The 15,219-nt window shown below is 31.8% G+C and overlaps 3 protein-coding genes across 3 annotated transcripts in view; all 3 read right to left on the bottom strand.

Moving 5' to 3' along the window:
* Positions 1 to 641: 641 nt before the first annotated feature.
* LOC108760178 (odorant receptor 49b-like) lies at positions 642 to 2,084 on the bottom strand. The gene is made up of 6 exons (XM_018505979.1): positions 1,876 to 2,084; positions 1,626 to 1,742; positions 1,473 to 1,563; positions 1,091 to 1,236; positions 783 to 915; positions 642 to 692 (listed from the first exon to the last, which is right to left on the bottom strand). The coding sequence occupies exons 1-6, from the start codon at positions 2,082 to 2,084 to the stop codon at positions 642 to 644; spliced, it is 747 nt and encodes a 248-aa protein (XP_018361481.1).
* Positions 2,085 to 9,708: 7,624 nt separating this feature from the next.
* On the bottom strand, positions 9,709 to 11,547 carry LOC108760177 (uncharacterized). Its single transcript, XM_018505978.1, has 4 exons — positions 11,527 to 11,547; positions 10,431 to 10,576; positions 9,851 to 9,983; positions 9,709 to 9,759 (listed from the first exon to the last, which is right to left on the bottom strand). Exons 1-4 carry the CDS (start codon positions 11,545 to 11,547, stop codon positions 9,709 to 9,711), a joined length of 351 nt encoding a protein of 116 aa, XP_018361480.1.
* A 205-nt stretch (positions 11,548 to 11,752) lies between these two features.
* Positions 11,753 to 15,219, bottom strand: part of LOC108760176 (uncharacterized) — a 7,216-nt gene continuing 3,749 nt past the window's right edge. The window contains exon 3 of the mRNA XM_018505977.1: positions 11,753 to 11,927. Coding sequence (XP_018361479.1) covers positions 11,753 to 11,927 — 175 coding nt within the window. The remainder of the gene's footprint in view (positions 11,928 to 15,219) is intronic.

Here is a 15,219-nt window from a genome sequence, read left to right as displayed (position 1 = left end):
GTCTAGCGCGTGAGAAATCGACGATGTATGACTGTTTAGCCATGAAACCGAGCAGTATTTTAGTTGATCTCTTTCTAAAAGATGGCGTTGCAATATGTTAGATAAGGACAGATGAATACGTTTGAGTGAGACACAATGATATATAATAAGTATAAGAAATGAATAAAAGATGTTACTATTGTCGAATTTGGAATTTAAAAAAGTCTGTACTATCGACCTTGATTAACTTCAACCGTCACTCTAGCATCCCCTTAATACTAAAAATTTTAATCATCCTTTAAACAAAATTATAAAGAAAGCAGTAATACTAATAATGAATTATTTATCTTGAAGTGATAATATCACGCACGAAAAATGAAGATGAAACTTGGAAGAAAGATAATTGTATAATTTGTTTTATTAAATATACTTAATAAATATACATGTGCTTTGTTGATGGAATAAAGAGATTTAACACATTACTATCTTGGATTAAATAATTATTTTATTTTTTGTGTCTCTTTTAATACTAAAATTTTTTGGAAAATTAATGTTATAGTTAAGAGAGAGAGAAATAGACTGTCTACATTCTACATGTGATGAATATTGCTCATTCTTCTTGAAGATATATTCTTCCACATTTTATATCTAATTTATATTCGTCATTGCATAGATAACACGACAGTAAAGTAAGATATTGAAGCTTTTATCAACTGAAATTAAAATCATTCCAGTTTTTATTCTGTCTGCTTACAATATACATTATACATAGATATATTGAAACGAAGGCTATATATTATTACCGTAGCAAAGCATTCGATCGATGAAACCAATATTCCACCAACAATTATAGTAAAATCTTTGGCGCCTTTTAGTAATAAGAAGAGTATCATTCTTTGGATGTTCAAAGGAGCTAAATACCATTGAACGCTGTATCTGCGAAATTGTAGGGACGGAATCGTTGATTTGTGGGGAAAACGGAGGGATTCATAACTATTTTTTATCATTTTACGTTGATAATTATTAAGTTTAATTAAATTTACTTTTAATATATACTTATATAGACATCCACACAGTAAATTATCAGTATCTTATAAAAAAAGTTTCTTACGCAGTAATGAAAACTTGACTATTGTGATCTATGATATTTTGTCCAAAAAAGTTGCATATAAATAAGTACATGATATTAGCAAATATAAATATAACAGGAAGAAAAGCTTCCCTAACAGCTTCTCCGGACGACGCAATCTGAAAGATCTACGAGAAATAAAGACTGCAATGAATTTTTTATATCCTAACAATCCTCATTTTATACTGTTAAGTCTTATTTCTTTAATAAGAATTAAAATTATATATTTATGCAAAATTATTTTGAATACTGATTAATAAAAAGTTGCAATAGAATGCAGTATAAGTTCTCTGTTAGAATAACACAAATGAAAATGACCATTGCTCGTTCAAAAATAGATTTAAAAATGAAATATCAAACTTACCCGAAGAAAATTGAAACATAAGGAAATGATAAAGACTCCTGTTAAACTGAGGAACATTATCTCAAAACTAGTTACCAAATACTTAGATAATCTTTAAAAACATTAAAATATTATTGTATATATCGCATGTACATATCTTTTTATGATGCTAACCTCATTGCTTCTCGATGAATATCTACAGCGCATATTAAATTTTCGGATTTTAAAATTTTATTTTTTAAAATAATATTTTGCGGAATAAGGATCTTTATTGCGCGTTCAATACGATAACTGTAAATAATCATATAATTTTTCGAAAATTTTAGAAAATTAAATTTTATCTATATAAATTAATTTAAAATAGTAATAGTTTTTCTACAATATTTGAATGTTTGTGGCTATTTTATATTAATTTGTTTTGTACCAAGAAATTTTGAACATTCCGAAAATAAACTGAAGATATCCAATGAGCATTGTTCCTGCTGCTATTGTTGCAATTGTTCCTATACAAAATGCTGCGTTTACGTGTAATAAAATTAAGAAAAAATATTTTTCTTGATCGACAAAATATTCCGTTACAAATTGTATTCGACGTGGCTGAGATACATTTATTGATGAAGTAACATCAAACATATTCGTCCAACATTGAAAAATAATAGATACAATTATTCCACAAACCCCAGCTACTAAAAAGCATAAATGGATAATAGTTATTTAAATTTTTACTATTTTGTTTTTAAAAATTTTGTTTTACATATATCATGTACATGTTCCAAATAGTAATGTGACTCTTAATGACATTAAAGACGTCATTTTGTTATTTGGGATACATATTGCCCTTATATACTAAATAACTATTCCACAATTTTATTTGTTTTATAAAGATGTTTACTGATTTCTTCAAATGCACACAATAAATACTTTACAAACTTTTTGAACTATACATATATAGTCACAAAACTAATTGTTCAAATAATACACCATTGTATCAATGATTTCCTGAAGCTGTTATCCGAATGTTAAAAATTGTGGCTCTATGCACTCATTATGACATTGATAGGTTTATAATTAGGTGTTCAAATATAAATAAAATATGTAATAATAAGGCTCACAAAATTAATAAAACAATGCATGCAACAAGGGCAATACAAGTCATGCGCACGCTCAGAAAAAAGTTTTGTTGATATGTGACCAACGAAAAGCTTTTCGTTGTCCTAACCAAAATTTGATTATGCTAATCAAATTTTTGTTAGAATAACATAAAGTTTTTGTTAGAATATGTGACTAACAAAAATTTATGTTATCCTAACAAAAATTTGATTATCATAACCAAATTTTGGTTAGGACAACGAAAAGCTTTTCGTTGGTCACATATCAACAAAACTTTTTTCTGATTGCAGTAATTCGAACTCAATAATAAATGAATACCAAATTGATTTAAAAATAATATAATTGGACGTTTTGGTTTTCGCTTTAAGAAATTTTCAGCTTGCGTTCACAAATAGATATATCTTTGTGGACACACGCTGAAGATGACACAAACAGAAAGACAAAACGTTCAATTACATAATTTTATATCAGTTTAGTTATATTTGAACTTCCTGACTTATTATATATGTGCCGTTGTTGTATATTATTTCTTTATAAATATAATCTATCAGTGTAGCAATGCATGTGTAAAACCATATTTTTTTAAATCTGGACAACGCTTTTAAAAAATTATTGATATACGCACTATCCGAATAATCAATTTTGTGTTTCATGACTATATACAAGGTGGCATCAAATTTTGGCCCTACCTGTCCTGAGCAGGTAGAGCGGACTAAACTGAGTCGAAAAGTCTTCTACCATTTTGCAGTTTACACAATAGTTAACGAGATATTAATGTTTAAAGATAGTGTCAAATACGAGCGTCCGCCCGACCTACTATTGCCGAAGGTATGGCTTACCGATCGCACGGCGCGCGGGGAGTGGGGCAAACGCCCCGCACACCACCACGAGCCTTTAAGCCATGGTAAAAGAATAATATGGTGTTCACAGTTTGCAACCTTCCTTCTTTGAATCTCCGACCTCTCTATCTATGAATGTCGATAAAAGCCTAAGAGTTGCCAACTGTGAAACGCTAAACATGAGACGATATTCATAGTCCGTTTTTAAAACTGTCTTAAATAATGTCTTAAGATGCTAATACAGTCCTCGGATTGACTTATGGCATCTTAAGATTGTACTTAAGACCGTCTTAAAAGCAAGAATTGATTATGAATACCGACTTATTTCGTGTCGTGAAATTGGTACTGAATTTTCCTTGTTTAACACACTTTATGTTTCTCTTTCTATAGAAAGAGAATCTAATTGTAAGATACGTTATGATGTGTGTCAAACAAGGAAAGAAGCATTGGCTTTTATCGACAATCATAGATAGAAAAATCGAAGATTCAGAGAAGGAAGGTTGCAAACTGCGCACACCATGCTATCCTTCCCACCATGCTCTAACTCTAAGGCCTATCACACATGAAATGCATAACAGAGCATAAGCTTAACATAAGACTGCTGGACCAATGAGCATCTAGCATAATGTCGCCATATTGATTTACATAAGATGCTCATTGGTTTAGCGGCCTTATGTTATGCTTATGTTCTATTATGCATTTCATGTGTGAGAGCCCTAAAGCGGGGAGCACAGACTCTTGCATAACGCATAACACATGAGGCATAAGAAATTGAACCAACCAGAGTTCTCTATTACATGGAAAGGAAAGAAACGGAGAACTTCGATTGGTACATATTCTTATGCATTACGTGTTATGCGTTATGCAAGAGTCTGTGCTCTCCGCTTGAGGTTTTAAGCTCGAACGACGCGGCGCGCCTGCTAAGCCATCCCCACTTCTCGCGGCCCGTGCGCCGTGCGATCGGTGGGCCGTACCTTCGGCAATAGTAGATCAGGTGGACGCGCGTATTCGACTATCTTAAACGTTAATATTTCGTTAACTATTGTGAAAACTGCAAAATGGTAGAAGACTTTTCGACTCAGTTTAATCCGCTCTACCTGCTCAAGACGGGTGGGGCCAAAATTTGATGTCACCCTGTATATATAAAAAAATTATTAAGACAAGAATAATTATGTAATATATATCTCAAAACTGATTTTTTTTCTATTAACATTTTAATAGTATAGATTAGAAAATAAAATCACATGAATAATCTTGCTTTACCCGTAAGTAGAGTTGTATAATATTTAGCATTGTATCCATATTTTTTTATGATAGCTATTTCTTTTTCATCCTCTAATTCGTCGTATATACGTTGAAGCTGCATTAGTAAATTTTTTACCTGTTGTTCCAGCAACATTCTTATATTATCTTTGTATACAATAGAACATATTTTTATATATGTTTTGATGCCTTATCGACAAATAAATATTTATTTGTCGGTTAGGGATTTATTCTATTTTACGAATTTATTGTATATTCGAAACTTACACTTTTGATGTTAATGCAAAACCAATTGTAGTTTATCAAGTAAACAGCAAAGAAAGAAGCGGAAGACACAACCTTGGCGACAAGATCAAAAGTACATCTTAAAGTTATAAATGATGTCAGCTGCAAATAGTTATTTTATTTAATTTTTATTTATGTTAATACGAGACTTTAAATAATCACAATATAGTTTTAATGTAAAAATTGGACTGCATGTAATACATGTATGAGATTAATTGGTTAAAAATAAAATACGATGCCATTTATACTATTTTCTTACTTGAAATATAATACTTGCTGTCAAAATACTAGAAAGAAAAATAAACTGAAATCGAGCGAGGATAGATTGTTGATAGGGCCACAAACCAATAGCTAGTAATAGAATTTTATTAAGATTGAAATACTGAATTTCCAAACGGATCATTTCTCTACGTGCTCCAGAACATTACTGACAAGATATCGATGAGGGTATGCTCATCCCCACCTTTTTCTACTAGTCGATTAAATATTTCATAACGTCTTTCTTTCACAAATTTCAACGCAAATTTCTTAATTGACTATAATGCCCAGACGTGCAGTCCGCTATGAGATCGAAATTGGATTCAGCAAATTTCTGAACGATCCGCGTATATACCATTATTCTTTATAACATAATTTATACGTGATCGATTTGTTGCTGAAAATAATACGACGGATGTGTCTTTCTCATGAAATTAAACTATAGAAAAACTTCAGAAAAGTTACGCAGGCGCATTTCCTTCTTTTCGTTTCGAAACTTCATTATAATACGCGCACTCATAAGTCACACTTGGTCTTCGAGAGGAATATATCTCTTAGTGTTAACTCTTTTCATGTCGGATCTGCCTGGTAAAGCTTATAATTTAAAAATAATTACATTAAATTGATGACAGATACATACTGTTAAATATCAATTAGCGATCAGCGTGATGAATGTTTTTACCAATTTGATATATTAATTATCTAGTTAAAAATATTATTTATTAGTTACCAGTGTTGTGCAGTAGGTACTGTAACTAGGTACAAACTTTCGTACTTAGCAACTGTACCAAGATACTTTTTTTCTGATATCGATACTTATATTTAGGTATCATTTCTTGTGTACCAGTACCTTTATATTTGGATATATTTCAATTTTTGATGATACTTTTCTGCATTAAGAGAGCTTTGTAAGAGCTTTGTAACAAGTTTGTATTATGTTTTAAAATCATCACATTTAGGAGATCAATTTCGATATTAGCATCGATATTTTTAAGTCAATTTATTACATCAAGTTGTACAGAGTGTTACATGTATTTTGTTACTTTGATCGTGATTTCTATTTCAACTTTATTTGATTTAACATTAAAAACCTAAATTGTACTAATGACCTAAAAAATTAAGGTCAAAGAGTTTATGATTTCTTTTTTATGTTATCATTCTAATAGATTTACATACACACTCAGATATTGTGTTGGCTCTTCGTAGGCACTTTGCATCATTAATTTATTTAATTTATTTGAGCATTTCATATACATTTCATTGTATTATTTTTTAATGAGTAAATGTTAATAAATGGATTATTTTAATAAGACCAATTAATGGCTTTATAAATGTTATTTTTTTTTATTTCATATGTCATACTATGTATACATATAAAATATATATATAATAAGTAAGTATTATGTGCTGGTGAAATACATAAATCATACCTAACAAGCAAGCTGTCATCATTTTGACGTCAAAATAATATCAAAGATTTGTCGTCAAAATGCACTTATTTAAAATTTTATGTTAAAAATAAAAGTACGTATACCTAAGTACTTTTAAGAGACCTGTGTCTATACTTCGGTACATTTTTTCCAGAGTATCTGTATATGTACATAGGTAACATACTGAAAATAAAGTACTTTGCACAACACTTTGTTAGTGACTATACACTTGTCTTTTTTTATTTCTGTTGTTAACTGGCGAAAGTTTAAAATATCTAAATAATTTAATTATATTATTTAGGAAAAATGTTCAACGTGTCGACAACAAATTGTAGGTAAAAAATTACTTGAAAATAATGTACAATAACTGAAACTATGTGATTGTTTGAAATATAATACGTACAGGGTGTTACAGATACATACTGTATCTGCGGTAAACTTTGCATGGCCAAGCGTGGTTTAATAGACAATGACAGTGACTTTATACATTATAAAGTTTATACTACAAAGTTTTATTATTTATATTATAAAGTTTATGTTATAAAGTCACTGTCATTGTCTATTAAACCACACTTGGCCATGCAAAGTTTGCCGCGCAACCCGTCGTACTGCCTAGTATGTATCTGTAACACCCTGTACAATACTTAATTTGAACACATTACGATGTGATGTACTAACATCTTTATTTGAACAATTTTAATTTATTCTCTACTTTTTTTTCTTAACAAAATTTCTAGATACCTACGTGCTCAAAAAATGTTATTATTTTTTCTAAATATAAGTACTCTCGTTTTTTCATTAACTATGTTCTTATTTTATTATTAAATTCATGTTTATTTTCTCATCGCGTGGAATATATAACAGTAAAATAAGATATCGAAGTCTTTACTAACTGCAAAAGACATCTCTTTTTGCAATATTCATATAACTGCATTAATTTTTACAGACGAAGCCATTCTTAAAAGGCACACAGAAAAAATACTTTTAGTATGAATTACAAATGACAAATTAACAACACTATTTAGTTATAATAAAGTTGCTACCACAAATCATCTTTTTTACGAGTAAATTGACGTTGCCATCGATTTGCTGTTCTAATAGAATTCGAATTCACGTGAGTTCTCGACAAACATAATGTTGTCTCGATCATCTTGTCCCAAGTTTGTCGAAATTAATTAGCTTCAATAATAATTATCAACAATGTGACAGCAAACTCACTATATTTAGCTATCTCTGCAGTTTTAATAAAATCGTCCTTTCCGTGCAAACAGTCGTATACTCATCATGAAATGCTTCTTACACAGTAGAGAGTACGTAATTATTGTGATCTGTTATATTCTATGCGTAATAATTGCCTATAAACATACATAAAATCATGACGACTACACACTGAACTATATATACACTGGAATTGGCATCTCCGTTGTGAAGCATAGAAAATCGTGGCCGCAATTGATCAGCCGCTATTTTGGCTGGGTCAGATGCTTGAGCGAATGAGAAGCTTTCAGGTGCTCATGCACACTTACGTTTAGTGTTCTTTAGTAAGAACGCATATGAGACGGTGATCGTCTACCGACGTGTCGGACATATTATTGCGTCATCATTTTTGGAAAGTATGACCGGTTTCAAACGCGCAATTTATGTTACTCTTTTAGACTTTCATATTCTGCATATTCTCACTCAAAGAAGAAGTAAGACGCATATGTCAGCAAGATTATTGTGTGTGAGGTTATATTTGAAGGATTATAAAATCGCGTGACTGTCTACAAAACATCAACATGAAATGCTGTGTGCCCGGGTGTGGGCAGAGAAGTAAAAAGGGCCTTTCATTTCATAGGTAAAAATAATTGAAGTGACATTATATTTGTTTATATACCATCCGTATCCATATAGACTTCCAAACATCGATAGTACATCGATCGCAACGCGCGCGCGAACGCTTCTGATTCGCTCAAATATCGCACCGAATCAAAATGGCGACTGATCAATTGCGGCCACGAATTTTCCTCGATGCCCATTCCAGTGTCATAGAGTTCAGTGCTGCGAAGTGTATACGCCTACCGATAACTTAGCGCGCGGGCCGTGAGGAGCGGGGAGAGTCTATAGCAATCGCGTCGTCCGAGGTCCGAGCTATGGAGTGAGCTCACACTAGTCACACTGCTCACAGTAGTGTACGCGACGCGGGGCTCTTGGCAGTATCACTGTTTTAACGCAAATTTTTTAATTGACTATAATGCCTAGATGTGCAATCCGCTATAAGATCAGAATTGGATTCAGAAAATTTCTGAATGATCCGCGTACTATTATTCTTTATAACATTATGCCGGATCGATTTGTCGCATAACATAACACAGCGGACGAGTCTGTCTCATGAAATTAAGCTATTGAAAAGCTTCAGAAAAGTTAAGCGCATTCCCACTTTTTTCAATTTTGTAACTTCATTCTACGCACTCTCATAAGTCACATTTGATCTTCGTGAGGAATACCTTTTAATTTTAACTTTGATATTGGATCTGCCTGTGGTAAAGTTTATAATTTAAGAATAATTGCATCAAATTGATGACATACTGTTAAATATCAATTAGCGATCAGAATAATTAATATTTTTAACAATTTGATGCATTAATTATCTAGTTAGAAATATTGTTTAATAGTGATATGGTTATCTTTTTATATTTTTTGTGTTATTGATTGACGAAAATTTCAAATATCTAAATATTTTAATTATTATATTATTTAGGAGAAAAATGTTCAACATGTCGACAGCAAATTGCAGATAAAAAATTATTTAAAACCAATATCTACAACAATTGAAATTACGTGATTTTTTTAAGTATAAATACATAGAATACTTAATTTGAATACATTGTGACGATCTAACGTACTAACATCTTTATCTGAACAATTTTAATTTAATTATATTTTTCTTAACTAAATCTTATAGCTAAACTACATGCTCAAAAAATAATCTAAAATAACCTAAAATAAAACTATTTTATCTAAATATGAGTACTCTCGTTTTTTCATTAGATATGTTTTTATCATTCTGTTAATAAATTCACATTTATTTTGTCACAGCGTAGAATATATGACAGTGAAATAAGATACCGAAGTCTTTACTAACTGCAATTAAAACATTTCTTTTTACAATATTTATTTGTAATATGATGTGTGGTTATAGGTATTATATAGATTATTGTGGATATTGTATTACCATGGCGAAACACTCCATAGATGCATCAATTATTCCACCTAAATTCAGAGTAAACGTCTTAGTTTCTCTTTGTAATAGAAACAGTATCATTCTCTGTATACGTAACGGAGCTCTATACCACTGAACGTTGTACCTATGAAATTACGCATAGATAACGAATTGCTAATTGACAAAAGAAACTCTTATTAGTTATTTTCAGCTATGCTAATTTGTTTTGCAACTACATTAATTTTTACATCTGCCGAAACAATTCTTAAAAGGCACATAGAAAGAACACTTTTGCTATTAATTACAAATAACAACTTAACAACACCAGTTATTGTAAAGTTGCTATCACAAATTGTCCCTTTTACGAGTAGCAAATTGATGTAGCCATCGATGTGTTACAGAATTCGAATTATCGTGAATCCGCGATAAATATAAATGTTGTCTCGATCACTTTGTTCCGAGTTTGTCGAAAGTATTTGCTTCAATAATTATCGACCACATGAAAAAGCTCACTCCATTTGGCTATCTCAGTTTTAGCAAAATCATTCTTTCCGTGCAAACATGCGTATACTCATCTTGAAATATTTCTTACACAGTAGAGAATACGTAATTATTGTGATCTATTATATTCTGTCCGATATTGTTAGATAGAAACATACATAAAATAATGACAACCGCATACATCAATGGTAAACAAAATTCGTTGACAGTATTTTCAGATAAACTAATCTGACATATCTAAAATACAAATTTAAAGGAGATAATAAATCTATTGCATATGTGTGTGCATACATATAACTTCATTTTTTACTATTAATCTAAGAATAATGATGAAGTTATATAAAATTAGAAAAATGCTTTGCAGTATACAGTGATGGGAGAAAGTTCGGCAACGGTTAAATATCTTGGAAAATAATGCTTATGGAAAAAAATGTTCAATACAAAAGTTTTAGTATATCAAGTGGTCTATTATATGGTTATGTTGAAATGACCTTCATGTGAACTTGAAGGACACCGTGAAGGTCACCTTTGAAATCTTAAATGGAAACACCTATTTTCTTTTACATATCCTTAAAGCTGGTGTCAAGACGTTTCCGAAACACTGGTTACAAACCCTTTTTGCTTGAGATCTTCCTGAGTTATGAACCTTTAAAGTTTAAGTATCGCCGGCGCGTTATCTAAGGTATACTGCGTGGAGGTGGCACGGTCGGATATCCACCTCTTCGAGATGCTTGATCAAAGTGAGTCTTGTGCGCCCGTGTTTGTGTGTGTGTGTGTGTGTATGTGTGTGCGCGCGCGCGCGCGCGCATACCTTAGATAACACGCCGGCGATACTTAAACTTTAAAGGTTCGTAACTCAGGAAGATCTCAAGCAAAAAGGGTTTGTAACCAGTGTTTCGGAAACGTCTTGACACCAGCTTTAAGGATATGTAAAAGAAAATAGGTGTTTCCATTTAAGATTTCAAAGTTGACCTTCACGGTGTCCTTCAAGGTCACATGAAGGTCATTTCAACATAACCATATAATAGACCACTTGATATACTAAAACTTTTGTATTGAACATTTTTTTCCATAAGCATTATTTTCCAAGATATTTGACCGTTGCCGAACTTTCTCCCATCACTGTATATTAATCACAAAGAGTAAAAAAGTACATGTTTCTTAGAATATGAAAAAGAAGATCGTACAAAGAATATAAAGATCAGCATTTTTGTTCGTTAAGTTCTAAAAGTATTAGTAAATTTATGTTAATGTTATATATCTTCAACGTTATTGAATTTTCTAATACAATGCATCTCCTCTGTATATTATTTTTATTTTCACTATATATTACATTCGTTACTTTTTATACTATTTATAACAAAATTTGTTGTTGAGGATTTATAACTTTGGCGTTATTGGACTATCTGCTTACTAAACAATATTGTTAATATATATTATTTCGGAGCAGTATTTGTATGCATTTTCATATATTACAATACGAAACAGAAAACTTACTTGAAACAAATTTAGGGCTAAGCAAGCTACGCCAAATATTATTAAACAAAACATCACTACCTCGATTATAGACATCAAATGTTTGGTCAGTCTTCAAAAAACAGAAATATATTATTTATATAATTATATAATTATAATAAACGTATTAGTGTAGAGCGAGGCTAGTTATGACTCACTTTAAGTTTTATAAACCTTCACACAATTACGATAGACTAACGGTAAATGCTTTAAAACGGTGCATGTTCATCTGGCTCAGTAATGAAGTACTTTCAAATCCTCAATATATCTCGTAAATATGAGAATTCGTTAATTATAAGGATGCAAAGTGAATCAATATGTCTCACCTATGGGGCATGTTGAGCATCCTCGAAGGATAAGTTGAGCCATGAAGATAACGTTTAATGAGGTTATATGTTATGAAAAATATGAAAGGATTATGTACATATTAATCGAATTTTTATTATTTTCATCTTAAATATAATAATTTGTAATACTCTCTCTTTTTGAAGGCTTTAAAAATAACATAATTAAAAAAACTATAATCTTTACTCTTTATAATAATAATTGAATCGTAAAATATGTATATGTTTAATCATTAACATATAATAAAAAGGATCGATAAAGACAAATTTCACTTAAGCAACTGAGTTATGGAATACTGTTATGGAATACTGAGCTCAGCAAGCCCCATATCGGTGTTGATGAAACATAAATATGTCTGAAAAACTGTAGATAAAATAGCAACTTGAACACTAAAGTTAAAAAATACATTAATTATTAACATCTAAAAACACATTTTCTTCTTATTAATTGCTTTAATTATTACGTAGACCAAATAATATATTCACCTAATAATTTTACTTTTCATATACGAAAACAAAAAAGCGCACCTGTTTGGCTGTTGATAGCCGAACACTACTATTGTATTAAGCACAATAATCTCTGTCTATGTGCTACTTTACGCAAGCATAGACATATCTATATATATTTTCGTTATCTACGCTGAAAAAAAATGTGTGGTTGAAAATGGACCCACCAGAAAATTTTGATTATATCAATTAGAACAAAATATAATAAGATGAGCTACAAGCTAAAACAAACAAATTTTAATGCACATGTGATACAATTGATATTAAGTAACATAAAAGTAAAAACAAGATAAAAATATGTCTACATTCAACTAACGTATATAAAGTGGTCCTCGTCGCAAGGTTGCTTAAGGGCATGCTGGAATGACGGTCGAACTTAATCAAGGTCAATAGTACAGACTTTTTTAAATTCCATATTCGATAATAGTGACATCTTTCATTCATTTCTTATACTTATTACATATCGTTGTGTTTCGCTCAAACGCATTCATCTGTCCTTATCTAACATATTGCAACGCCATCTCTTAGAAAGAGATCAACTACAATACTGCTCGGTTTCATGGCTTCACGTCAATTTCACTCGTAATATACAGACGAAATTTTCGGCGACTCTTTTCTCTTATACTAAAGCCCCTACCTCGTTTCTAAAAGTGTAGGATTGTTCTTCGAGGTTTTCTATAGGCTACTTATTTTAATAACAGGTAAAATCTGAAACTCTCTTATATGCAACACATATTGTGACGAGTGTTGACTGCAAAAGCCGGTGACAAAACAATTTTTAATTTTCTTTCATTTTCGTATTAAATTGTAGCTGGCAACCTGTGTTGTTGTCAATACTTTAATTGTGGAGACTTTTCAATCCATAAACATAATTAAGAGAAAAGAGTCTTTAAAAATTAATGGTAAAACAGTACACTCCAGCATCCCCTTAAATTTATCCAGATAACCAAGCATGCGATACCCGCACCAACCCACAAGATACCACGTACTGTTACTGTATATGTGGTACTGTATACCACAAGGTGGCGGCATAACTGTACGGTAGCAGTACAAAATGTACATGATATTATAGTACAGTGTATTAAAGACATAGAGAATGGACTGCGCGATCCATGTGTCAAAATGGTCGATAGGGATGAGAGAGAGGGACCGTGGCAGACGGCCATTTCTATCTCTTTCCATTCAGTGGTGTAATGGGAGAGAGAATGAGAGGGAGATTGACCGTCTCCCACGGTCCCTCTTTCTCATTATTGTCGACCACATTTGATACATTACTTAAATACGGATCGCGCAGTCTATTCTTTATGCTTTGCAGCGTATCAACACTGTACCTGTGCTGCATACTGTTTAGGTATATCATGGTACATAACCCGTACCATATCAATACGGCGTATCATTATCGATAGGAGAGAGACTGTGGAGACCTCTAGTCGAAGACGATATACATGATAACTGGTACTGTGAAAGTACAGCGTATGATTGCCTAACCTGAAAATAGTCGTTATAACATTAAAATTAAACACTATAAGTATAAGCATATTCAGGCCTATAACGGTCAAAGCTAGATCTTTTTTTACCTAAATAATTCCCAGTGAATTATTTAGGCAAAAAATCTAGCTTTGACCGTTTACTGATTATTGATTGGTTACGCGGTTACGCGATACGGGATAAATACACCTCATGGGACTCCAGCCTTAGGGTGTGTTCCGATTTACACTGCCAGTACTAGCAGCACTGAAAAATTGTTCTGCTATTACTACGCAGCGCGCTGCGACAGCGTCTAGTTCTCTCAATGACGTCATAAATAATAACCATATTGCCACTGCGACTACTGTGGCTTTCGAGGTGAAGCAGTTACAGTGCAATATGGCGTCGCTTAAAGAAGCACAACGCATCAAAATATTCGATCCAGGAAATAAAAAAAATATATATTATATTTAATTGCAGAAGATACACATATATTCATTTTACCGAAAATGAATATTTATTATTGATACACTTATATTCATTTTATCGAAAATGACTCTTAATTCCACATCTGAATATTTATTAACTCTGTGTCCATATAGTTTTAAACACGAGGTCAAACTGCTTGAATTAGTGATCCCATAATTACTTCATCTTCTTCGGAAGAACTATCGCTGTTGTTTTCGTTCAAAATTTATTGACAATTTAGTACGTTTATCTATGTCTGTTTACACTGCCAGTTTACTGCAAAGTCGTTCCGAAATACGACGTTACAATAGTGCTGGCAGTGCCACAGCAATTTTGGAACGGCTGCGGCAGTGCACTATTGTGACGTTATGATGGTTGCACTGCCAGTAAAAAGGGAACACACCCACCGTACCTGTCAGGTACGTGCGTATCTAAAGGGTACAGTACCGGTACACCGTACTTTTAGTACGCCGTACCGATAATGCCTTAGGTACGCATGTTATTAAAATTAATTAATTTTATAGTTTTATTGCTAAAATGAGTATTATTATTGATTAATTATCTTATTCTAGAGTACAC

The sequence above is a fragment of the Trachymyrmex cornetzi genome, unplaced genomic scaffold (assembly GCF_001594075.2).
Source record: "Trachymyrmex cornetzi isolate Tcor2-1 unplaced genomic scaffold, Tcor1.1 scaffold223, whole genome shotgun sequence".
NCBI lineage: Eukaryota > Metazoa > Arthropoda > Insecta > Hymenoptera > Formicidae > Trachymyrmex > Trachymyrmex cornetzi.
The sequence above is the reverse complement of the archived record's forward strand: the minus strand, read 5'-3'. Positions and strand labels throughout refer to the sequence as shown.